The 27,820-nt window shown below is 33.2% G+C and overlaps 1 protein-coding gene across 1 annotated transcript in view; it reads right to left on the bottom strand.

The window, feature by feature from the left end:
• Positions 1-27,820, bottom strand: part of SREBP (Sterol regulatory element binding protein) — a 100,802-nt gene that overhangs the window by 41,875 nt on the left and 31,107 nt on the right. Inside the window, exons 2-5 of the mRNA XM_085812873.1 lie at positions 24,213-24,787; positions 15,935-16,155; positions 9,143-9,275; positions 2,067-2,181 (exon numbers count right to left, since the gene is read on the bottom strand). Coding sequence (XP_085668999.1) covers positions 2,067-2,181; positions 9,143-9,275; positions 15,935-16,155; positions 24,213-24,787 — 1,044 coding nt within the window. The remainder of the gene's footprint in view (positions 1-2,066; positions 2,182-9,142; positions 9,276-15,934; positions 16,156-24,212; positions 24,788-27,820) is intronic.

Below are 27,820 nucleotides of genomic sequence, written 5' to 3'. Positions count from 1 at the left end.
AAACTTTAATGGTTGCACTAGAGAAGAATGGAATGAATGAAACAGTTTTAATATCTTCCAACTGCTGGAGTAATAAATCTTCCAATTTGCAAGCAGTTGGATACAATCATTTGTATCATTTTGTTGATCATAACCTGGGTAGCATACCCAGGTTACTCAAAACTTGTGAGGTAGTGCAAAGATGTACAATCAAATGCCAAAGAAGCACTGCATAACAACTTATTTGATTGAGTTCATATGGCACTGGATCTATTTTTAAACAGAAGCATTTTCAGCTATGTTAAATGCTATTTTTAATTCTATTGGCTTCTATTTAGTATAACATATGATTGCTTTAGTGGAACATCTGGTTTGTTATTTTTATATTTTATTTAGTCATATGAAATAAAATAAATACGACTACCTTTTCTCGTCTCCCCCCACCCCGGTTTCTCTGGCACATGGAAATAAAGAAGGCAAAATACCTCACTTTAATACTAAAAATTTCATGGTATAGCTTTAACAGAAAAATGCCTTATTTAAAAATAATTCAATAACTTCTCTGCAAGATGACCATCCATGATTCCAGATAACTAGTCTTCTGTAGATGTGGTAATCTTTGAAAATATTATTATTTTTGATAGCAACTATAGATTTATATAACGGATCGACTTTATTTAAGGTTCTTGAAGCCCATTAAAAATGGAAGTAGAAGGGCAATATAGCATTTTATCAATAAAATTAATCACAAAAATTAGCAGAGAATAATGTAATAAGACAAAGCTTTAAAAATGCATCAAACTTAACTTTTTAAAGTACAGAAACTGAATTTTTTTTAAATACGGAAAAAATATACATATATTAAAGAAGAAATGGGAATTTTGATAGATAATTCTGAAAATGCAATCTGTTTAAAAATTTCATAAAATGAAATTTGCCTATTACTCCAACGAAACCTCCTAATTTTGGCCACAGCAACAACTTTTAGTCATATACCAGATTTTAACACTTTTTTTTTATGATCATCTCAACCTGAAGTTATAGGAATGCCTTAATCTAAATGTCATCATCTAAAATTTACATTAAAAAAAATCTACAGTATACATGCCTTAAACTATCAGTATTAAGAAAAACATTTTGTGATTCTAACCAAAAGAACATCAAAAATAGAAGAAATTGTCTTTGTGTAGCTTGAATGTTGAAATGCTATATTATTAGCATATTTAAACAGAAGATTAAAAACAATTAGGATAATCAGTTGTAGAACGTAATCAACCATTTCAAATGTGTTATTGTAACTGCCGAATAAAATGCTACTACATCATACTGAGGTAGTATAAAGTTAGCAAATAAAAATAATTCATTAATACATTTTGACAAAAAAAAAAAAAAAGTTTTGCTGTTAGAGTACATTAGTATATAAAACATTTTATTTTGATATCAAAAACGATAATTTTGGTTGCAACCTTAATAGATACTTGATAGCCTTAGTTGGGTCATCATTTCAAACAACAGTAATATAATCATCAATAGAAATGCTTGCTTATGGTCTTACAATTATTGGCTAGTTTAGAAATGGTCACTATGACAAGGTTTACCACACATGTACTGATAAATTCAAAAATACCTAGGCATGCAAGTATATCAAACACATAGTGCACACACAAATTTTTTAGGCTTGTGAAAAAATTTTGCTTTGTCATTCAATTTCATATATTTAAAATTGTCAATTAATTGTTAAGAATTACAAATATTTATTTTTTATTATTCTATTACTTTCTTTTGTTTATATATCTTTTCAATGTATCTGTGTGCAAGTTGGAATAAATTGCTAAACTATATAAAAGGATTGCTATGCTATTTGGGAAACACTGGTACATAGAGATTAGGAGTATACAGCATGCATGGAATGATTGTATACAAATATTTACATAGGTTCATAACTCAGAAAAGATTTTCAGAGTGATGACAAAGAATTTTTCAGAACATGTATATGGGTCTGGAACACATAAAAGGTTCAGTTCAAAATTCAAAGGAAAAACATTTATTAAGCAAGCTAAAAAAATGCACAATAATGCAATACATACGCTGTTTCTGTGCAGCCATCTTGAGTGCTAAGTTTTCTTGCTTTAATTTTGCATTAGCATTTTGCAGAAACCTAATATAATCAATGGCCTTTCTTAAAACAGCAGACTTGTTAAGCTATAAAATATTTTTTATGAGCAACTGTTACACCCATAAAACAAAAATAAATTTATGTATATAAATAAAGAAGCACATAGACCTACAGTAGTTATCATCAACAAATTTAAATATTGAAAATCTCATTTGATGATTAAAACATCAGTAGTAAATGATGTCAGACATATTCACTTTATGGATGTAATCCCAAATGCCACATCAGAAAACTGAAGGCAAACATTACAATAAACAGCTCTAATATACTATGCATAGTTCAAAAATTAGCCATTTATTGATATGCCAAAGCAATATATATATATATATATACAGTCAAAAGTCGTTAATCCGGACTCGTCAGGACTTCAGCGATTGCGGATTATAGATCATCAGTTTAAATCTGGTAAGATGACATGCAGAAATTACAAAATTAAAAATATGAAACCGTAATTTATGAAATAAAGAACAATTATGATCTAAAGGGTATCAAAATTTACAAAAAGAAAAAGCTTAATATTTATTTTACTTTATTAAACATTTCTTTCAATGTAAGTTGTTTAAGTTGCTTCGTTTCATGTGATAATACTTTCTCTTTAATTCTATTAAACAGACATAATTTCTTGTTTAGTTACAAAGTTCCGCTGTTCAAGTCCTATAATTGATGCGTTGAGAATACCGACTAATTTGTCAATCGAAATTTTTTCGTTTTCAATAACCTCTGGGTCACTTTCTTCACTATCGAAAGCGAATTATAATGACGAGGAACTTGATTTAAATCCTATCAAAGACGGAGTACATCGAGATGAAATACTACATTTAGTAAGAAATTATAAGCCAAATAAAATAAAAACATCTGCCCTGAAGATAAGGATAGTGCTGACAGATGAACTTCCAATTCATTGCACGCCGCGGCGTGAAATTGATAAACAGATTTCAGATTTCGAAACATACTTTCGCTTTGTAGATCCTTTACATATTAGTAAATATATATCGTAAATTCTATTTGACATAATCAAAAGTTCAAGCTTACTTTTATAAAATTGCTCTAACAGTCTGCAAAAAACAATAAGGCGGATCCAATTCGAAGATTAAGGAACAACGCAATCTGCAACATTAACTGAATTAGATAATTTTTACTCAGCTTATACCGTCCGTTACACATTAAACGGGCATGCGCACATGCATATTCGCAGCCGTAAAGGTCTTATGCGCACTCCTAAACACCGTAAACATGAATGCGACGCATGCGCAAAAAGTTTGTAGCTTTGAGGTACGGATTATAGATCATTCCGGATTATGGGTGTCCAAATTAACGACTTTTGACTGTATATATAATATATAGTCACCAGTCATTGTGTATAAAATCCTCTTCACCTATAACTAAGGTTATTTTACATTTATGGTTTATTATAGGCATTCAGGGTTTTGTCCAATATTTTTAAATAAGACTGATTGTAAATACACTGAAGCGCCACTGAATTAAGAATAGCAAGTCAATCAAGAGTTGGGCCTCCTCTGGCCTCACATGACAAGGGATAGATTCAATAAGTTTGCAGAAGCATTCTGTGGGAATGGCTTCCCGAACATCGGATACAATTGTCCATAATTCAGGAATTGTGTGAATTGTGTGACGTGATTTCACACCTTTTTCCAAATGACCTCATAGGTGTTCAGTAGAATTTAAGTCAAAGCTTCTAGTAGCTAGTTTATGATGCAGAAGTCAGAGGAATGCCCATCCAACCAGGCAGTAGCCAACCGGATTCTGCGAGAGGTGCAGTTATCTTGCTGGAATACTCAATTTCTGTGTGAATGACAGGACAACATAAATGGATGGAGATGATCGCCCAGCAACTCTACGTACCAAATCATATTGAGAGAGGTTATTACAAGTACCAAAGATCTCAAACACTGCCAATGGAAAACATGCCAGACTATGATTGAGCCGCCATAGCTTTGTACAGCTTGCACATGGCATGGAGGATCCATGACTTCATGAGCCTTACTCCATATTCTCAGCTCCCTGTTGGTGTTAATAGTCGGAAATGAAACATCACTCCACGCTAATTATTTCTAGTCCTGTCTCTGAGTCCAATCTCTATGTTCTCTGGCCCAGGCAAGATGTGCAGCTCAGTGGCATGCATGTATTGATGAATGATACTCTCGTGGGTCTATGGCTTCCAAAGTCCATATGGTAAAGCAAGTGTTGCACGGTTTGTTTACGTGTCCACCACCAGCTGAATTGTGACCCAGCTGAATCAAGATGCCAGTCCTATATGACTGACATTCTGATTCAGCTAGGTGGTAATTTGAGTTAATGTTTGGCTTCGCTGGGTATGTTCAATATGGCTGAGCCATCTCACACCATGCTTGTTCAAGGTTAATTGATCTTTGCACAATTTGCCTGATCACTAGTTCCCCACCACCATCCGTGTATTCTTGGTATACTTTCGACACAGTTGAACTTGAAAATCCTAGCCGTCTGATGATTTCGGACACTGAATGACCCATGCGTTAAGCACCTACTATCTGCCCATGATAGAACATGTCTAAATCAGAAGTTTTGCCCATACTGGTAATTGAAAAAACTGATTAACAACAGCCACAGTATTAGCTATCTATGCAGCAGTTACCACAACACCCTTACATGAATATTATAAAATGCAGGATAAATGCAGTACAGAGCTACATAATTTGCATAGCCATGTCTGTCCCTAATTCAGTAGTACTTCAGTGCTATTTACTTAATGAATTTTGTCACTAAATGCATCAGCTCTAGAACAAAGGATTTTTTTCAACTATAATATTTGGCCCTCAGAAAGAAATTAATTAGAGATGTTAACAATGAGAAAAGCAACAGCATTGTGTGTTTGGTGTAGATTTAGTCAACATCTCAATCGATTTCAAGGGTAAACAGGTACAGTTAGTTCCCTCTTCCATCAGAAGCAAAAGAATCTGCAAGACAGGAAAGCAGCGAGTGCAACGGTCATAATTATACCATACCTCAAGAAAGTGAATGAGAAGGTAGGCATAATATGACCACTGTGCCTGCTGCTTTCCAGTCTTGCTCCTGATGAAGGGTGACCAGTACATGTTTGACCTCGAAAGCAACTGAAATCTTGACTAAATTTACGTCAAACACAAGGTTGTTGCTTTGCTAATTTTACGTTTCACTTTAAAATGTTTCTCTTCTGCTGTGACTAGGCAATTATTTAAACTTTCAGAAGTAAATTCCAGATATTCATGCAGTGGGTTTTATGATTATACAGGGTGCATCAGAAAAATGTATACACACTTTGAACTGTTAAGAAAAATTTATTTTCCAACCTATAAAGTTAAATTTCTAGAAAATGTAAGGCTATAGTCCAATTTGAAAGATAAGTGTACTTTCTGGTTAAACAGAATGTTCCAAATGGGGTTTAAAGTAAATGTTCAAAATGCTGGCCTTTCTCGATGCTTTTTTCAGTATGAATCTTGACTGATTCTGTACTTGGCACTATAATGTCCATTGGGATTTCTACGTACACTGTTTGAATCTGATCCCAGCCTGTGTTGACGTGACATTGTTTATGAGAATACACCTCATTTTTTACTGGGCCCCATAAGAAAAAAAAATTGAGCGGCTTGGAGACCACACAGGAAACATTATTGGTCCCCTGCATCCTATCTACTGCCATGGTACATTATCACGCACCACTAGCACTTACACCACATTCATGTGACGCTTGCCTTGAAGATTTTTTGTGGTGAGCATTGAAACACTTAATGCACTGAACTAAGGATTCACCACATGTAACCGTGCGAGGCTGTCTTGTCGGCCTTTCTGCCCATCACACACCGTTCCATGAATCTCGATTTTTTTTCCTTGTAGACGTGTAATTGTTGACAACAAAGATGAATCAGTCCCATACTCACATCTCCACTGTCTCTGAACTGCAGCAACATTCTCAAACTTACAGTACCATTTAATAACATGCTTCCGCTCTTGGAAGCTCACACATACACACGATATGTCAATGTTACTCTCTTGGCTCTAACGGGATCGCGCAGCTCAGTCGAAGACTCTATTGCCACATTTTGTGGAAACATTACTTTTTCTTATTAATTTAACCTTGTAGGTAAGAAAATTAATTTTATTATATGACAGTTCAAAGTGTGTATACATTTTTCTGATGCACCCTGCATATATAAAGTCCAAGAGGGTTTCTAAAGAAAATATTAGCTAATGAAGTAGAACAAATACAAGAATCTTTGCCATCCATATAATCTTCAGTGTAGAAATTCTGCAAAATGTACACAGTCTGCTTTTCAATATAAGTATTTTGTTGTTAGTGCTTTGTAACTTCCTTTTATTCCCTTTATAATAAAATTTACTTGCCATTCAGTCTCGTATAATGTATACACAGTGAGCTTTCTAATTACTAAAAAATGGATTTTTCATAATGGACATGAGAATCCTCAGAAAATTTTCGATGGAGAGCTGGAGAAAAATAATTACATCAATAAATTTTTACTTTTTTTTTAATTGAAAGTTCATAAGCAAATAATAGAACACAGTATGGCATCAATAAAAAATACATGAATAGCATATTGTTTACATGCATCATCAATACAAAACACATATGGCATTTATAAGTAATGCATCAATACGAAGCATATATAGTTTATGTACAGTAATGCATATAATTTTCATGCATCAATACAAAACAAAATTTTAATCAATTTTATCAGGGTTATATATGATTATTATACAGTGGTACTTTGGCATACAAGTTTAACTGGTTCTGTGACCCAGCCTGTTTGTCTATCTACCTCTACCCTACAATGATTTTTTACACTGAAATACATTTAAATACCATTAATCAGTTCTAGACCCGAAAAAAACTATCACAATATTTTTAAATAAGGAAAAAAAGTACTGTATTTTATATAAATCTAATAAAAACTTTATAAAACTTAAAAACAACATAGAAAACGAACCACAAAGTTTAGAAACTTTAATTACTGCATTCTACTTAAGCAATTTCATTATTCTTTAGTTTTTTTTTTTTTTTTTTTTTTTTTTTTTTACTTTTTCTCCATTATTTCCTCATTTTTATTTAAGGTGCATTTCAATAGAAATTTGTCTAAAGAAATTTATTTCATTCTCCTTTCTGTAGTTCATTTAATTCCTTGGTCGTAAAGTTCCTCTGAGTGATCCTCAATGAGTTTGTTTATGTGTCCCTCATTCCAGACCCAAGAGCTTTCCAATGGATACAAACTCTCCCAGCATTTCCTCTACAAGTTGTGGTTTTGATCCTTTAAAACCCCTTTTGTACGCAGCCTCAAGTTACAGCTTCTTCCTTGCAGAGTTTTAAGCTCCTCTTCGAAATACCCTACCATGACATATAGATAATTCTTCAGCTTATTACAATATTATAAAGACCTTTTCAGAACTCACAAATGGTGAGGTTGGTGCTCTCTGTCACATCAAAGCAGCAATAGAACAGTTGTTTGGTTAAGAGATTTATAAATTTGAAATTACTTGTCTATGCACTGTAGGCTAAGGGTGGCACTGGGTGGAAGGTAGAGAATCTGGGTGAATTTGAACTCTTCAAGGTTCAGTGGGTGCAAAAGAGTATTGTCGAGTATGAGAAGGGTTTGCAGGGGGGGGGGGAAGTAATTTTCCTCCATATAATATTTAACAGCAGAATAAAAGAAACAGGCTGATTCCCTCTAAGAAGAACTTTCAGGTGACCCACCTACACTTTTGGGTTTGTCCTCCACATAACCTGGAGTTTTTCTTTTATAAGTTTATGGACCTTAAATACTGGAGTTTTCTGAATGGCATACTCGTACAAGCAGAAGCTTTATTTTGAAATTAACACTCACATTTGCACACAGTACAAGGATAACCTGTCTTTAATGGATTAATTGGACTGGCATAATTATTTGCCCCTTGGCATCTTCTTCTTCTTTTCTAGAACAGCCATCTCATCACAGCCATCATTACTAGTAGATGTACGCTTCAGCTTCTATCAGTGCCACAGATGTTTCAAGAAACTCCTATACTGCCTACATGCTTCAGCTTTCAGCTTCACCATGCCTGATGACACAGTGAATTCCAGATCAATTTTTAAACTTTTCAAACTAACCATGACTTGCCTTGAATATGTCTTCAGATTCATTGCTTGAAGAGCCTGGGGTTATCTATAGCAAACTGGCTTATGTAACTCATGCATTCTCACAGCAGATCTCTTCAGTCATGGTGTTTCCTTTGAGTTTCTTCTTATTTAGCCAAACCAACAGCAGCTTTTCCATCTTTTCATTTACAGAAGTCTGCTGTTTAGACGTTATTGCAATGCCAATATTATTGTAAATCTTGGCTGGTGCTATATCGCCTCTTCCTGCTTCAATATTGCACATAGAAGTACTATAATCATATTACTTGGCTAAGCAAATTACATGCATATTTTGCTCATGTTCATTAATGATTTCATGCTTTAATTCTATGGACATTATTCGCTTCTTCACATAATCCCTTTTTTAGGAGCCATTGTGATAAACATATCTCAACAATAAATGGCAAACTAATTGCAGAAACACCTGAAGAATATATAAAAGCAAGCACAAAATATTACAGTGCAGTACAAGATAACCGCCTAAACTGAACGAATGAGCTTGCTCTTTGCTTTGTTTACATTGCCAACTACTGCAAACCTCTTGTTTGGACTTGTATCCCAACTTTTACTCATATTCAAATAAAAAAAAAAAAAATTACTTGGATGCCAGCTCATATCTAGATAGACTCGTATCCTGGAATATCCTCCAAAATCTTTTTGCAAATCATCAAATACAGGTACCACTGTATTTACTTTTTTAGTAAAGTTGATTTCATAAAATAAAGTTCATGATAATTTCAGTACCACACAGAGCAAAAAGGTAGATACACTAGATTGTGTGAAATAAGATTAGTCTTTCATTTTAATGTACAAGGAAAATTAATTACCTTTGCCTCAGGGCCTACAATAATGTTTTTCAGTTCTATAATTTTATCATTTATGCTGCTACGATACCGTCTTTCAATAGCATTATGTGCATTCCTCTTTTCCCCCTTGATAACAGGTTGCTTTGCAGAGATCCTAAAAAAGAACACCATTTAAGTATTTCAATTTTCTTTCAGAGAACGTTATTAATAACATTAAAAATAATTTTACAAAAAAAATAATTAACCTATCTGAAAGATAAATTTGTAGCTTTACTGAAAATGAAGCTTTTAATTAAATAACATAATATTTTCAATCCTTTGCTTTTCTTTAATAAAAATTATATATATATAATTTTACTAACAACTAAAAAAGATTTAGTGTTTATCACAATGTGTATATATGTGTATACATATATATATATGTGTGTGTGTGTGTAAACACATTATGGTGAACACTGTTAAAACAATTTTTAAAATATGAAAGGGCTTAGATTTTTAACATTCGTCCAAAAGGGCTCCTTTAAAGTTCAGTATGGTTTAACACCAGAGATCAATACAGACGGCCCAGATAGAACAATAAAAAATTTTATAATATACTAGATAAATATGAATTTAGACTAACATGGGAACATTATGTATCTTCTGTATATTTGAAACAGTAAAAAGATATATAATATATTTCTATAAAAACAATGTTTTTAATTAGCTACATCACGAATTAAATGCATTTTTATTTAACTGAATAAGATTTAAAAGCAAACAAATGATATTCTTAAGAACTGCATCTATTCCTTTTAGATAACTTACTTTGCCCATCAACAGCTGACAGATTAAATTTGAAAGATAGATTTCATAGGCAATTTTTAATAGCAACACACTTTCATAAAAAGTGAAACAATGCAAAATCGAATTTCAAGACTAATATCTCTTTCAAACTCTCAAGAATAATAGATTTTTCTTAAAAAAAGGGTGGGGGCATAGACATATATAACTCTAGTCATTCATTGTCCTTAAGAATCATTTTAAAAAGAGGAAAAATAAACAACAAATGTTAATTTATCACCCAGTGGAGAATAATTGCATGCATGTTGCAACAAATTTCATAGGTAATTTTCTTTTGTTACATGAAGTTATATGCTTTTGAAAAGTTTTATAAATCTGATATTCAAATAAGATAATTTTTATTTTATAATTAAGTTGTCTTGATATGCTTGATATCACTTGCTCTCTGATATGCATTTGGATGAGAAAAGATTTCTGATAATTATTTTTAAAAATTCATAAAAGCTATTATTTAACAAAACTGAGGGGAAACAATCAGTATATTATATTGCAGCTTAAAATCAGTCATTAAATATAGTCTTTGATGATAAGTTCAATAATTAATAATTATCAAAAGGCCTACCTTGAATACAGACTGAATTACAGTTTTATAGCTGCCCGGAAAGACTTGACTTTGACACAAATAAATAAGGACATAGAATAAATAAGATTTGGACTTTTATATGCACTAGCAGAATTCTTTACATATTAATATTTTAAAGGAATAATGAATTCTTGAGTCATTTAGCTTTTTTACATCTGTTGCCACAAAGATTAAACAAAAATTTAAATTATATATAAAAACATCTGCACGAGGACAGCACCAACAACACAGCTGGATAAAATGAGGTATTACAAAATTTTTGAAACCTAACATAGAGTAAACTGATTGTTTAGAGACTCGGATAATATTAAATTACTTTCAAGGCTAATTCCTTTTCATCTTTCATCACAATGAGATCACATACTATGCATGTAAAAATGCTTTACTGGCAAAGATTAACATTTAAGGAGATAATAATAATTAATGTTCCCGAGATTACGAATTTTGAGACAATGGCAAAATTTTACATATATGTATACATATAAATGAAATCATTTAAATGTTGATGTCATAATAGTTAACATGATAGCCAATACATAAACCAGTAGTCATAGTAATGGCCAAATTTATTATTTCTTTATTTTATTTGATAAAGATTTTTAAGACAACATAGATAAAGTGGGAGAGTATGCATGCCTGTTCCTAAAGAATGTTACATTTTTAAAATATTGCAATAAGAAAAGCAGTGACAGAAATCTAGCTAGCCAGAGAAGCAGACAGTGAATGCAGCATGTCAAAGATGAAATCCACATTCGGAATGATTTAATTTGGGTTTAGCTTTATTTCAACTGATTCAGTATTGATCAGAAATTTGAAATTGTTATTCACTGCAGCCTTAAATAAGTGCCTATGCCATTGGCATTATGTAAGAGTTATATGATATACATTAATTTTGAAATGATGAAGCTTACAAAAGTGTATTATAAGCAATAATTACTTTTAGAACAGAAAGGGGAAATAAAGAAATTAAAATGAAGAATTAAGGTGGATGAAATTAAAATGGAAAGTCGGGTTAAAAAGGAATTAATGCAAATTAAAGTTAGTAATTTTATTAACATGTTTTCTATCTTACATATAGTATATTGTTGCATGCATACGGGTTCGTAATAGATTGAATGCACACAGGTCTGATGTGATAGGTTAATAAATTTTATTTTATTATTAAAAGAAACGCTTCAGAGTTCTGGAATTTTCCACAAAAATTATCCTAGAAATCTTAACAGTATCACAGAGTACAATCAGTAGTAACACTTCAAACTTCTAAGAATGTTAAACACAATGCAATGTAAAGCACACTAAAGAGCAAAGCTAAACCAGAGACCGTACTCGGAAATCTCCTCGAGCTAACGGCTAACAACTACTACTTATGGCAGATGCTCTCTCCAACTTTATATAGTTTTCAACTGGCCACAGAGATATTTCTAGTACTTTCTGCTTCTCAAAATTACTGGAAGGCATAGGAGGGCCGAATACAGTTACACAAGAAATAAATTACAATTGTTCAATTGCAATACTTAATTATGGTGATATAGGGACTGCGCCAATGTGTAGGCAAGTTTGGCAGCATTTGTCGATTTCTCACCAAATTAAGTAATTTCTCGATTTGACAACAAGAATTAGTCACCAAACCCACTGTCAGCTTGGCGATATCTTGCCAATTAGCGAGATAGCCATTTAATCAATGTTAAATACCCTTACCCCTATATTCTTACTTTTTTAGCAAGCTTCGCTCCTGTAATTTTTCATATTACATTATACAAAAGAAATATAACAATTTCACGGGTAATTTCAATAAAATTATCTATGTAGTAATTCGTAGCAATATGCAGGGTGGCGCAGGGAAATTTCGAAATAACGTCATTTCGACAAATAAATTCATAAAACTAGTAATTTATTAACGAAAGTGCATGTATTCAGCATGCCATTCATGTTTTTACAATCAAAATGTCCAAAAGTGTCTCTTTACTTTTCAAAGATGACATCGAAAAGATGTGCTCCCATTCGGCAATCACACTCTAACAGCCTGTTATGAAAACTCTGGAATGCGCGATGTAGCAAAACTTGGGGAATGGCAGTAATTTCTTTTTCAATGTTCTCCTTCAGTTCATGGATTATTGCAGGACATGTACGGTATATCTTGCCTTTAAGATATCCCTACAGGAATAAGTCGCACACACTAAGATCTGGGGATCTCTCGCTACTGCACGTTCCTCACCAGTCCAACGATCCATGATTACTAAATGGCAATGCGCTCACAACAATTGTGCAAAGTTTCGAACAACTGCCAAATGTAATGTTCAAAATTTCCCGTTTCCCTGCACCACCCTGTATATTAATGAAAAACAAATTTAACCTCCTTTGAGCAGCTGCTCTGTTTCTGTCTCTGTCCCACATATGACATGCATAGTGATCAGCTTCCCATTCATGTAGTGATGCATATTACCCCAAATCTACAAGGGCAATGATGATTTAAACCAGCAAAACACTTTTACCTAAAACTCTACTAGCACCCTGAACAACCTCAATGTACCATTTCTGCACATGCATTGTTACAAAATCTATTTATTTCAGTTCCCTCTATCTGCCTTTACATTTTTGCCAGATATTTTTTATGAAAAATAATCATCCCACATTGGCATGCGCGAACACACAATTTTTTTTTTTTTTTTTTTTTCTGGGTTTAATATTTTCTGAAAAACTAATGTGGAGTACTTTTTTTTTATTGCAGTTCGGTTCAGGAGTATTTCTCTCTCAAATAATTCATGTTTTCTTCAGAGGTAATTTCAGTTTTCTTCTTTCTTCAGTTCATCTTCAGCTTCATTAGGACAAGCTTTTATTTTAGGGCACACACTTGTTATGGCAAGCACCTTAATCAATTTGCTATATTTTCAGAATGTGGCAAACTCTGGACGATGCACATAATAATCTTTTTGTTTAGACACTTTTATTAAATTAGAACTTAAACAAAAAAAATCCCCAATATATTTGCAAATTTTCACGCAACTAGTCTCAAGGATTTATAAGGTAATTAAGATGCCTTTGTGGTGTAGTGGTCTGCATGCTGGGCGCGTATTCCAGAGATCCGTGATTCAATTCCTGGCGAAGGCGTCGCTCATTTTTCACTTCTCCTGCTTCCAAAAAATACCTTATGTCTCAACAGATTTTACTCAACCATCATCCTCAGCTGCCAAAGTGCAAATGAACCAGATAAGATATAGTGATAAGAAGAATAGATGGACAGGAGTTAAGCTACTAGTGACCTCTATTGATAAAACAAGAAAACTAAAACATAATTTCCATAAAGGCTGAAGGTAAAGATGGATTGGAATTAGAGTCGTTAACTAGAACAAGAAGATTTTTTTAATGTGAAACACCTCTAAAAAATCTAATTCACCAATGGAAGAGGTTTTTTGAATAATTTTGGCTGAAGAATGGAAAGTGTGATTTTCAGACCAACAATGCTAGGCAACAGAGGACTTCTATTTTCCTTTTTCCTAACACATGTTTCATGTTCTTTAATGTGAAATTTTAAGGCTCTCTTAGTTTAATTAAATCATACTGGCAAGAAATCCTGTAAATACCTCAGAAATTCATATCTGGAATGAGTTCCATGATGGGCACATATTCCAGAGATCCGTGATTCAATTCCCGGTGAAGGCGTCGCTCATTGTTCACTTCTCCTGATTCCAAAAAATACCTAATGTCTCTACAGATTTTACTCAACTATCATCCTCAGCTGCCAAAGTGCAAATGAACCAGATAAGATATAGTGATAAGAAGAATAGCTGGACAGGAGTTAAGCTACTAGTGACCTCTATTGATGAAACAAGAAAAATAAAACATAATTTCCATAAAGGCTGAAGGTAAAGATGGATTGGAATTAGAGTCGTTAACTAGAATAAGAAGATTTTTTTTAATATGAAACACCTCTAAAAAATCTAATTCACCAATGGAAGATGTTTTTTGAATAATTTTGGCTGAAGAATGGAAAGTGTGATTTTCAGACCAACAATGCTAGGCAACAGAGGACTTCTACTTTCCTTTTTCTTAACACATGTTTCATAATCTTTAATGTGAAATTTTAAGGCTCTCTTAGTTTAATTAAATCATACTGGCAAGAAATCCTGTAAATACCTCAGGAATTCATATCTGGAATGAGTTCCATAAGTATGTAACTCTGGATTTTATTGATAGGAGAAGAAATGGCCTTAAAGTTAAATTTCTGTAAAATAATGTGCAGTTTTATAGCTAACTGATGGCAAGAAAAGAATAAGAACAGAATTCTTATAATCTTGTCATTTGAGTTAACTTTTTTGCCATTTTCATACATATATATTTTAACTTCTAAGTTCTAATGATTTTTAAAAACAAACCATAATGCATTTTGCCTTTAAATGAAAATGTTGCTTTTTGAATTTGCAAGCAATGGAAAAAACGGCAGTAAAACTTCTGCAGGAATATAATATTTTGCCAGAACTCCAGTAAAGGGAACAATGATGAGATGAGTTTGGTAGAAAGCCAATTAGCAATATCATGTAAAATTCTTTTTAAATTTTGTAAAGTGAAAACAGATCATTGCATACAATGAAAGAAGAACAGCGCTAAAAAAAATTATGAGACTGTATCAGCAAAAAATGTGTTTAATTTTTTAATGCATCCTATAATTCTTATATATAATTCAAATTTATATTTAATTTTTTTGGGGGGGGAATACATTGATTAATGTTTGCTAAACTTCACAACTAGCAGTTTGAAGATCTTTTTAAGATCTTTTCACCTGTAAAAAGCTATCAAATTGTGTCAAGATGATTGCATTAATATGCAAGTACTACAATTTTTGTACATCCTGCATTCCCTGAGTTATATCTTATCATTCCACTTGACAACATTACATGAAACAAAGCCTATTTACCTTGATTCTTATACACTACTGAATGAATATCATGAAAGTTGAATTTATTTCAAACTAAATGATTTCAACATTTAACACTTTTTGCATGATGGTTAATAGTCTCATCAACATTATACAATGGTTAATCTCCTTTATTTACATGATTTTTATTATTAAAGGTATAGCTTTATACCCTGTACCTCACTCTTAATGCAAAATAAAATAAAATTAATATATATATCTTCTTAATGCATCAAAGGTATGGAAAATCCAGTGAAATGAATGTTTCTAGAATACATTCAGATAATCAAAACTTTAGAAATAATCATGTCTGCTGAAAATGCTAATTTAGTCTTGAAACTGTATAAAAATTATAGCTCAAAACATACATTTATAAAATCCTATTGCAGGCAAATGACAAGATGTCAAAAGTATTAAAATTTCATGACATCTGACTAGTAAATACACAAAGTCCAGATACACAAAATCCCTTTACCTGTTAATTGGTAATTTCTCAGTATCAAGAAAAACTGGGATACCAGTTGTTAATATTGTGCCGGTTTGAGCTGCTACAACCGTCTGAATTGGAGGTGATGATACAGGTGCTATGCACTGGGTGCTGGGCGACACTGTAGCAGTTACAATTGGTGCTGAATTGGCATATGTAACAACTTTATTTTCATTTGCACTTTTCAGGATCTGAGCTTGTAAAAGAAGCTATATGAAAAAAAAAGAAAAAGCACCTTGACATTTCTTTACATTCTAGTAAGAATTTAAAAAAAATCAAAATCAATTAAATGAAGAATAAATAAACTTTGCTAGAGCTCCAAATGAGCAATGCAACAGATGCTGACTTTCGACACTACCTGATCCAAAAAACAAATATATAAAATGATACTTGAGTATTTTGCAATACTTAATTTACTTAGTAATACACATGTGAACAAAAAAAAGATCAATATTTAAAGATCAATATTTTAGGCAAACGAAATTGTGGCAGACTGATGTATGGAATTGAGAGCTTACCTACCCTTGGCAAGCAGCTTATGCTTTTTCACAATCTTCTAAATTACAGATCTAGCATTATAAATGTATAACCATTACTTCTGTTAAGACTATTCTACTTTACAGCAGCAAAATATCATTAGATTTTTATGGGCTCAGAGTAACCAACTTTTTAAAAATTCATCACAGAAGCATAACAGAAGATGACAAATATATGAGACCTGTATACAAATACAGTCAAAAGTCGTTAATCCGGACTCGTCGGGACTTCGGCGATTCCAGATTATCGATTTTTTTGGATTATAGATCATCAGTTTAAATCTGGTAAGATGACATGCAGAAATTACAAAATTAAAAATATGAAACCGTAATTTATGAAATAAAGAACAATTATGATCTAAAGGGTATCAAAATTTACAAAAAGAAAAAGCTTAATATTTATTTGTTTACTTTATTAAACATTTCTTTCAATGTAAGTTGTTTAAGTTGCTTCGTTTTTTATGTGATAATACATCCTCTTTAATTCTATAAACAGACATAATTTCTTGTTCAGTTACGAAGTTCCGCTGTTTAAGTCCTATAATTGCTGTGTCTACCGACTAATTTTTTTAATCGAAATTTTTTCGTTTTCAATAACCTCTGTCACATTCTTCGTTATCGGAAATGAATTATAATGGCGAGGAATTTGATTTAAATCACATCAAAGACGGAGTACATCGAGATGAAATACTACATTCAGTAAGGAATTATAAGCCAAATAAAATAAAAACATCTGCCCTGAAGATAAGGCTAGTGCTGACAGATCAACTTCCAATTCAATTCGCGCGCGGCATTAAAGATAAACAAAGTTTAGATAAACAAAAGTTAAAGTTTAGATAAACAAAGGATATGCCTAACAGTCTGCAAAAAATAATAAGCCAGATCCAATTTGAAGATTAAGGAACAATGCAATCTGCAACATTAACTGAAATAGATAATTAGATAATTTTAGCTTAGCTTATACCGTCCATTATACATTAAACGCGCACACGTAAATGTATTTTGCGCCCGCGCACAAGTATATTCGCAGCTGTAAAGGTCTTACGCGTAAACTTACGCCGTAAAGGTCTTATGCGTCAACGCGACGCATGCGCAGAAAGTTCGTAGCTTTGAGGTCCGAATTATAGATCATTCCGGATTATGGGTGTCCGAATTAACGACTTTTGACTGTATACAGAAAATAGTGTTGGCAACTTTCTTCTACAGTATGAAAAACTGGCCAAAAGAAAAGGAAAAAAACTAATCTATATTATTATACCACCATAACATTTGAAAATACTTATGAATTAGCCTGTCAACCATGAATTTAGGCAGAATTCTAAGCAGCACATCTTTCTCCAACTTTTACAATAAAGCATTTGTCAGTCTTTTGGCACAATCCACCAAGTTTGACCAAACATTTGACCCACTTTGTTTTCACATTTCGTAAAATAAATTTATCAATTTCTATTATTTTGTTATACATCCAATTTAACTGGAAGCTCTGTTTAGAGCGCTTTGAACACAAACTTCCAAAAGAACTGTTCCAATCTATTACTGTTTTCCAGTCATATCCAATATTACTGTTTTTCCATCCATATATTATCTTTTTCCCACTTAACAGATATTAAATCTCTCAACCAGCTATAAATAAACCACCGTGCAGTCGCAAATGTCATTTCTTATTCCCTGAATTACACACAACCAAAATGCAAGGGAAAAATACAATAACAACAGTTAATTTATATCCTTCCTCATAAAAAATAATGGAAGGCTTATTGAGAATCATTCATGGTTATACCAAATGAACACGAAAATGCAAATATTATATTATCATGGCCAGGAGGCTGCATGAATGGGTTCTATATACACGATCAGTACAGTGTGTGCCATTAAGGCCTGCTCATCAGAGTCATTGGATTCTGTGGTGCTAGGAACACAAGAACTGGCAATAAGAGTGGCAAGAACCAATAAGAGTGGCATCAGGTGCTCTTTATGTATGAAAGCCGATTTTGTCTGACAAGTGCTTCTAGGCGTATACATATCTGAAGGAAGGAGGGAACGTGCAACCCCTCTAACATCACTGAAAAGGACTGTTCAGAGGTGTCACAATTCTCATTTGGGGTGGTTTCCTATTGGCATGAGTACTGACCTCCACATCTTTTAATGAGGTTCAGCCACAGGTGTCTACTATTGTATCAAATCTATGGAGTCACTATTGCCTCACCTGAGTCTGTTTAGAGGTATTGTGTGTCTGCACTACCTCTTCATGAATGACAAGTCATTGTATAGTAGCTATCGCAAAGCTCTTGGGAAATGAAGATATTTAAGGTATAGATTGGCCAGCTGGACCTAAAGTACACAGATTATGCATGGAGCTTGGCAGCCCATGACCAGGAACGATTCCATAGCAGAAACTGGTGCTACAAGAAGAATGGGCTTGATGCCTCAACAACTTCATGACAACCTTGTAATTTCTACATTACAGTAAGGGGTGATCATATCCTTTCAAAAGGCTGTACTTTTATTGCCGAGCACCTGTCACATGAACATTTCTGTCTTCTCTCTAATTGTGCTTGGAGCTACCTTTCCAATAAAGTGCCTTTTTATTTACATTTTGATTCCTTGTGTAAAAGGTTTTACCAAGTCTCATATTTTCATACTTTGGAAACCTTTGCAGTGATTTTTGTTCATGTGGAACATTTCTGAACAACGTTATACTCAAAAGACCATCTCGTCCTTAAACTTTACACACCAGTATAGAAGACATTTGCTCGACTAGAGATCACAATAAACTTCTTCCTTCTAACCCTTCTCTAATTAAGCAACACAAGAAAATTCTTTTGATTAGACTAAATCTGCATCTTTAATAGGACTCAATTTCAGCTGCAGCTTAATTCTGGTACTTCTCAACTTTTGAGTAAAATTGTAATTCTAAAATGCATCACTGTCCTGGTACAAGAAGCTCTCCTATTTGTTGTAAAAGTGAATCATAAAATTAACCAAAAATTCTGATATTACCAAAGTATTTTATTAAACTAATGAAACTTATACTGAGACTATGCTAGATATACTTTCAGAATGTCATGAAATTAATTGACTGTAATGTCTTGAGTGTTGATATTGTTATGAATACTGTTTACTGTTTTGCTTTATAAAAGTACAATTTGCAATACTGGTCAATGCTTTGTTGAGGGTTTAGAAATGTTTCATGCAGCAAAAGCACTTTTAATTTTTTCAATGTGTGACAAAAGCGTAAAGACACAATAATATTCTGAATTATTATGTTTTTGCTTCATTGACATACAGAAGTAATTTTATCGCGTAGATAAAATTATTAAGTACTTCCTAATTATCTGCATCCTTGCTAAAATATAGCAAAAAATGAATTTTCATGAGGCAAAGGACCCAAATTCATGAGGCATGAGACAATATATCACAAAAATAGTTTGGCAAACCACAATGTTGACAAAAAGTATGAAGTCTATGGGAAAGTTCTGTCCGATACTGCTATTTCAAGTTTCAACGTGCATGCACATGCTCATATGAGACATTTATGAATGTTTCTCTTTATCAATGCATTTACGCACATTACTCATCTAAATTAACTGAAACAAAAGTATCTCATACCATTATTAAGTGAGATGTTATCCTGTAAACTTAGCTACCAATAAAGTGCATTTACAGCACTGTATTTTGTATGAATTCCTACAAGGAATAAATGCTACAAAAATGTGTCAAAATTTAGTGAAAGTTTTTGGTGGAATTGCAGTTTCAGACAAGTTCCAGGAGATGGTTTGAAAATTCTGAAGCAAATGATTTCAACATTGATGATAAGCTCTGGGCGGTCATCTTTAATCGATGATGATATTCTCATGACCATGCTAGAACAAAAGCCACCTAGACTATTAGGGGAGCCTGACTGAATACCGAAGGGCCCGGGTTCGAACCCCGAAAAAGGCATGGATGTAAAATTGTCCGTCCCTTCATAGGAGGTAATGGTGGTCATCTATTAGGTGCCTCCACAATAAATAAAATGGCCATTACTTCTGGCCTCTGGCATTACAGGCCAGTGCCCGCCATTGGAAGGGAAAAAATGACAGAGCAAGATCTTTTTTTGACAATATCAGAAATTGCAGAAATGTTTAACAAACTATTTTGGATCATAATCATACTCTAGGATTTGTTTAAAAATATTCCAAATGAGAAGGAGAGTTAAGTGAGAAAGCCTCAGGAGTTAAGCGAGAAAAATTTATGTGATCAAATTGTCCCGTTTGCTCAGAACAAAGACAAACCCTTCCTGAACCGGATGATAATTGCTGACGAAAGGTACCTACAAAAATATCATCAGGAAAAAAACACACTGTAAGTCTGGACAACTGCCATCGCCACCTCTAAACTGAGCTTGAATTCCAATAAAAGAATGGTGTATATACTATAGAAATTCCAAGGAACAATACATTCCAAGCTTTTGAAACCTAATCAAAAATTTAATTCAGAAAGATAATGTTAGCAAATGGATGATTTAAACAAAGCAGTCAAAGAAAAGAGAGCAGTGATGCTCAATAGAAACACATTATATTGCATCATGATAATGGCAGACCACATTTTGTCAAAAATTGTCAGAAAATCGTGGGTTTAGGCTGAGAAATTCTGCTGCATGCAATATACTCCCCAGACTGAGAATGCTTTGATTATTGCTCGTACTTTTCCTCCTAAAATTTTTTGAATTATTTAATTGTATAAATTAGCGCTTTTTGGTCTATATATTAAAAAAACAAAATTTAATAAGTAACATATGAAGAGTGCAAATATTTCAAAGAAAAAGTTTAGGTCCACAATGATAGTCATAAATGATGGCAACATACATATCATATTCTCTATATATCTTCAATCTATTATCTATATATCTTCAATACATATCATATTCTCATGACCATGATAGAGCAACATCAGTACTTTTCCGTTTTGCTGGCGCAAATCTCACCAAGCAGACTTTGTTGCCGACAGCATACAGTATACACATAAAAATGTTAATTCTAAGAATTTTTTATTTTGAAGGCATAAACATTTTAATATGGCTCAAAATTTTGTAAAAAGCCAATAAATTTGTAAAAAGACATTAATTTAAGAATTTACTATGGCTTTCATGGTTCAAATTCCTGATTCGCTGGTTCATATCCAGTGACCCCAAGTAACCTCATGTAAACTATGCTCAAAAATCTTAATTCTCTCAATAATTATCTACATTAATTTCAAGTTAAATCTTAATTTGGAATACAAGTTTAAATGCAAATATTATTTCAATTTGTATGAATAGCTTACTCAGAAATTATGTAAAACTGCAATGCTTTACTTTGCTAGTGCATTTTAATTAGAATTGGTGAATTTAACACTTGATTTTGCCTTTTCTATATTTTTGCCTTCGGGTGAAAAGTGTGATTACATTCTAATTGACTTAATTATCACGAATTGTCTTAGGTCATAAAATTTAACTACCTTGTAAAACTTCTATGTAACTGTATGCCAGCATTGGAAGAAACAATCAATCTGATAAGAAATGGCTGCGACTTGTTTTGAAAATGAGGTGTAAAACGTTACCTGCAAAGATATTCCATTTAGCATCAGTTGTACCATTATTGGTGACTTTATCATTTGCGCCGACAAAACGGAAAAGTACAGCAACATCTTTTATTGACAATATCAGAGATTACGAAAACGTTTAAAAAACTATTTCGGACCATAATCATTAACCAGTGAGAGTTAAAAAGGCTAAATGGATTAGGAGCTCAAATAAAAATGCAGTTTTATTTAACTTTATGGAATATCATCCAAAACACCTTTCTTTCATCTTTGATACTATTCCTTATTAATTTGCTCATTTAATTTATTGTTATTTCATTTGATTCTGATACCTTTCTTTAAATTTTTCACCTCCCAGGCTTATTTTTCTCCCAAGCTTTTAGCACTAGGATCTGAACCTTTAAAAATTTTATGCAATTTTCTCTATCATCAACAGTATACAGTTTTTCTCTACAAGAGTTAGTTTATTGGTAATTCCCCCCCCCATTATTTTTATTCAATTTGTTATACAGTCAAAAGTCTTTAAATGACTTTAAAAATTTTATGCAATTTTCTCTATCATCAACAGTACACAGTTTTTCTCTACAAGAGTTAGTTTATTGGTAATTCCCCCCCCCCATTATTTTTATTCAATTTGTTATGCAGTCAAAAGTCTTTAATCCGGACTCGTTGGGACTTCGGCGATTCTGGATTATCGGTTTTACCGGATTATAGATCATCAATTTAAATCTGGTAAGATGGCATGCAGAAATTATAAAATTAAAAATATGAAACCGTAATTTATGAAATAAAGAGCCATTACGATCTAAAGGGTATCAAAATTTACAAAAAAAAAAACTTAATATTTATTTGTTTACTTTAGTAAACATTTCTTTCAGTGTAAGTTGTTTAAGTTGCTTCGTTTTATGTGCTAATACTTTCTCTTTAATTCTATAAACAGACATAATTTCTTGTTCAGTTTCAAAGTTCCGCTGTTCAAGTCCTGTAACTGAAGTGCCGAGAATATCGACTAACTTGTCAATCGAAATTTTTTCATTTTCACTAACCTCTCTGTCACTTTCTTCATGGCTTTATCCATTTTTTGCAACAATTCCACTTTTTGCTTGATAGACATCGAAACATGCTTTCGCTTTGTAGATCCATTGGCAGCTCCAGAATCAGAAATTCTTTTTGACATAATCGAAAGTTCAAGCTCACTTTTATAAAATTGGTCTAACAGTCTAACTGCAAAAAATAATAAGCCGGATCCAATTAGAAGACTAAGGAAAAACACAATCTGCAACATTAACTGAAATAGATAATTAGATAATTTTAGCTTAGCTTATACCGTCCGTTATACATTAAACGTGCATACATAAGCACGTATATGTGCATGCATAAAGGCATTATGCACATACATAAACGTATAATGCGTTTACGCATGTGCAGAAAGTTTGTAGCTTTGAGGTCCGAATTATAGATCATTCCGGATTATGGACGTCCGGATTAAAGACTTTTGACTGTACTCACATTTTTATATTAGGATTTCATTCATTTTATTTTTCCTTGAATTTATTATTTCAGCAGATTCCTTGTTAACCTGCCCGGACATGACAGGTGTTCTTGCACTTAAAAAAACTTTCCAAACATGTGATTTTCCCTTACTTCTATTATTTATTTTCCAGCTCACTGTAGCCTTACCTACTGCTGAAAATCCAGGTCTTTTATAATCCCCAAATCTTCTTCATTCCTCCAACGGCCCACTTTGAAACTGAGACTCACTAATGTGAGATAGCCCTGGTATTGGTGAGCGACATGTCTGGCTCGCTCAATTACCATCAAATATTGTATTGCTAATATTACTATGTATTCTTATTGGAATGTAGGTTTCTTTTAAAGACATAATATTGTGATAGTTACTAGTAGTTTATCCATGACTACTTTTCATTTGTTATATTCGTACTGTAACTATGTTCTTTGAAAATTAAAGTACTTAAATAATTGTTCTCTCTTGATTTACAGACAATAAAATTATTTAAGAAAGGGAGGAACATGAAGGAAATGTGGTATAACAACTTTGTACATCAACATTCAGCTCAAATATAAATTTTTCACACTCATCATTTATTAAAATCTATTTTAACATCAATTTAACCATATAATTTTGCTACATAAAATATCAAATTTACCTGTTGTACTTTATGCTGAGGCATCTGACTTAACTGTTGAAGAAGTAGCTGTTTCTCTTTTTCCTGCTCTTTCAGAATTCTAATTAAGTCGTTTGTAACATTTACATCATTAGATGGTAAAATTCTCTTCCTTTGATTTGTTGACTGCACCACCACTTTACGAACTGGTTTTGTGGCAACTGCAGGTTGTGCATTTGGTGTGACAACATACTGCATGAGGTTGACAGTAGTAGGCAAAGGCAGTGTTTGAGAATGAGGCTGAATAAGCTGAGGTTCATATTTTTGTTGTACATTTTCAGCAAGCTGAGATTTAAGGGTTGATGATGTTTGCTGATTAAGAATAGATATATTGCTCAAGTCTGGTGTTTCTAACCGCAAGGCATGCTGAGGTGAATCATACAATTTACTGTCTTCTTGCAGTGAAACGGGATCTAATCCTTGAAATAAATCAAGTACTAAATCTTGATCCATATCTGTTATCTTTGGATTATTCAAATCCATAGGTTCTAAAAGTACATCAGAATCAAACAGATCTTCTGCACTACCATTCTCAGCATACATAAAACTCAACATGTCTAAAAAGAAATGTATTATTAATATAACAGTTAATTAAAATAAATAAATAAGAACTATATCAGCTAATGTCAACTTTTAAATGAATTAACTGCCTACAAAATATAATGTTTTAAAGTTGTATCTAATATATAATGAAACTAATGCAGTGAACAATAATGAAAATCTAAACACATAACTTGGAGTAATATAGGAATAATCTCCAAACATTTTTTATTGTAACATATTACAACAAATGTACAAATAAAATGTTCAAAAAGTATTTTCAGAATTAAGTAATATGTTGAAAAAATACCCTTTAAATGTCTTATATTAATAAAGAAATTAAAAAACGGCCCTTACTCAAAATACAGGTATTTAGGTATTAGCATGACTACCTTGACAATGTTTTACAGAAGAAAAAGAATGATAACTGACAGTTGGAAAAAATTATTGATACATATGTAGACTACATTTTAATTAGGCATTTAGCCCAAAAATCAATTAATAAACCTATTTACATGTATATTTTTGTTCCTTTTTTTAGATCGAAATTTCATGACGATTCCTTTAACATTACATTCAAAGGAATGCATACTTGGAATACAGCAAAAGGAATGCACATGAAAATGACAACAAAGCTTACTAATACTGAAAAATTGTTATGCACATAGTTGCAAGAGCATGTTGCACACTGAAAATTTGGAGGTTTTTTACCAAGGTTAATTTTGCTCTTCTCGACTAAGGTCAATGTGCATGATGATGTCAATGCCCTTACCTCATAAGTCTGTTCAGGTAGATAAGATATGTTACTGTCTCAAGGGTCGAAAAAGGTTCGACTTTGAATCAGCATAACTTTGGTCTAACTACTACAGTAGTTGCACTAATGCACAAATACCAAAATAAACTTTGTATTCTGTAAAATGAAAATACCTATCTAAAATATAAATGATGCCTCCCATAGATGACATTATCCTGTGATCCATACGAGGATGAAGTTAATCTAGCTACCATGGCCAATTTGCATGAAGATGCTGTTACTTTCTCATGTGGACCACTATCTGTCACAAATGCTGGAAGGCCTAACACCCTTGTAGATCATGAAGTATCATGAAGAAATGGACCTTCATCAAGATTGCTAGAATGGTCACATTAAAGTCTTGATGAATGATTGTCAACTTGCATAGAGGTGTCAGCATTTAGTGAACACACCGGCCAAGTTACAATCATGCATGGTAAGCCACTGCCCGGTTAGGAAGTGGCTTCAGGATCATCCTGAAGATACCAGATGATCACTGGGCTTAGTCTATTTGCAATAAATGTAACAATAATTGGCTAGAGGACCAGACACAAAGTGGGACTGGTATCAAAATGATTTCCATACCATGAAACGCAGTAATGGGCCAGTATGGTGACACATTTGGCAAAATTCCATTGTAGCATTATACAGGGTTCGTACACATTTCTGCACACGGAAATTAAGTACTTTTAAGGACCATTAATGAAAAAAATTAAGGACCTATGAGCATATGGGAACTGAATAAATTCAATTAATATTATTCTATGCCTAAATTTCACTTTTGTGTAATATCATGCTAAAAATAATATAGATCCCTAAGTAGTATGCATTATTACTAAACATGAATTAGCATAACTGTTCATAAGTTTCAGAATAAAATAAACTTTATGTAATTTATCAAATAGCATTAAATATTTTACACTTATAATAGTTGGTCATATTTGAAAGAAGATAAGTGACATTTACGTTTTACTAACAGTTAGCTCTAGGTTGAATTTTTTTTACTTCTCATTTTATCATATCTTGGTCAGTCTAGAGGTTTAGTAAATAGTAGGGAGATTTTATGTCAAATGGCATAGGTTAAAATGAGAAGTAAGATCATAATCTGCATGATTCATAACAAAAGAGTGAATGTTGTCCCTCTGCTGCTTCTCTAGAGACCTGCTGATTGGAACAAACATCAAAAGCCTGATGTAGGCATGGTTGGCAAGTGTTGAAAGTTAGTCATGCTCTGCTTAATGCAGTCAATGTCATAGCTTTGTGTAGAGTTCCAGGGATTGTAATCCAGTTAATATACTTTAAGGTTCCAATAAGCCATTAAAGCAGCAGAGGTCATAAGTTGTTCTGTATATATACGGTGTTTCATAGATCATTGGACAAACTTGGAGGGGTGGTGGAGCGTACTAAAACATACATTTTTTCGTATAGGAATGTAGGGTGACGGGTTAAGGCAGAAACACAAAAAAAATGACACGAGAGGAAAATGTGTTTATGTACAAAATCAACGCAAAGTGCTTCTTTGCAGCAATACAGTATACACAATAAATGTTCAAAAAAGGGAACACTAACAGTAATAGGAACTACAGCTGTGACTGGCTGGCAATGCAGCGATAGAGGGTGGTAGCGAGCCGGACAAACCACGACCCGATGCATCAGAGGATCATTCGCAACTCTGATGTCAAGCGTGATAGGTGAGTTTGCGCACAGGGAAAAAGCTGACATGTATCTCATGTATGGTGCTGCTAATGGGAACGGCAGAGCAGAGCTATGGTCGTATCAGGAACGGTTTTCGAACAGGCGTATGCCAAAGCACACAATGTTCGAGAGGTTGCATCGGTCTCTATGCAAAAACGGGTCATTTGAAGCCACCTCCGACACTAGGAGTAGAAGAAGTGCACGATAACCTCGCATTGAAGAATCCATCTTGAACATTGTGCGTGAATCACCTCATACAAGTACAAGAGCTATTGCACGTCGTCTGCAGCTGAGTCATTCCACTGTTTGCATGAAAATGGTTTGCACCCATACCATTTCCAGAGAGTCCAAGTCTTGCAAGAGACAGATTACCCTCTTTGACCCAGATTCATTTCTGTCATTGGTTCTTGCAGCAGTGTGCGGCGCAGGCGGATTTCCCATCGGATATGCTATTCACGGACGAGGCAACTTTCTCACAGGACGGCATCCTCCATAGCAACAACATGCACGTGTGGGCAACTCATAATCCACACGGCACATGTCCACATGCATTCCAAACCCG

The sequence above is a fragment of the Stegodyphus dumicola genome, chromosome 3, assembly GCF_044657685.1.
Source record: "Stegodyphus dumicola isolate Sdum_Otavi_A_Nest chromosome 3, ASM4465768v1".
Lineage (NCBI taxonomy): Eukaryota > Metazoa > Arthropoda > Arachnida > Araneae > Eresidae > Stegodyphus > Stegodyphus dumicola.
The sequence above is the reverse complement of the archived record's forward strand: the minus strand, read 5'-3'. Positions and strand labels throughout refer to the sequence as shown.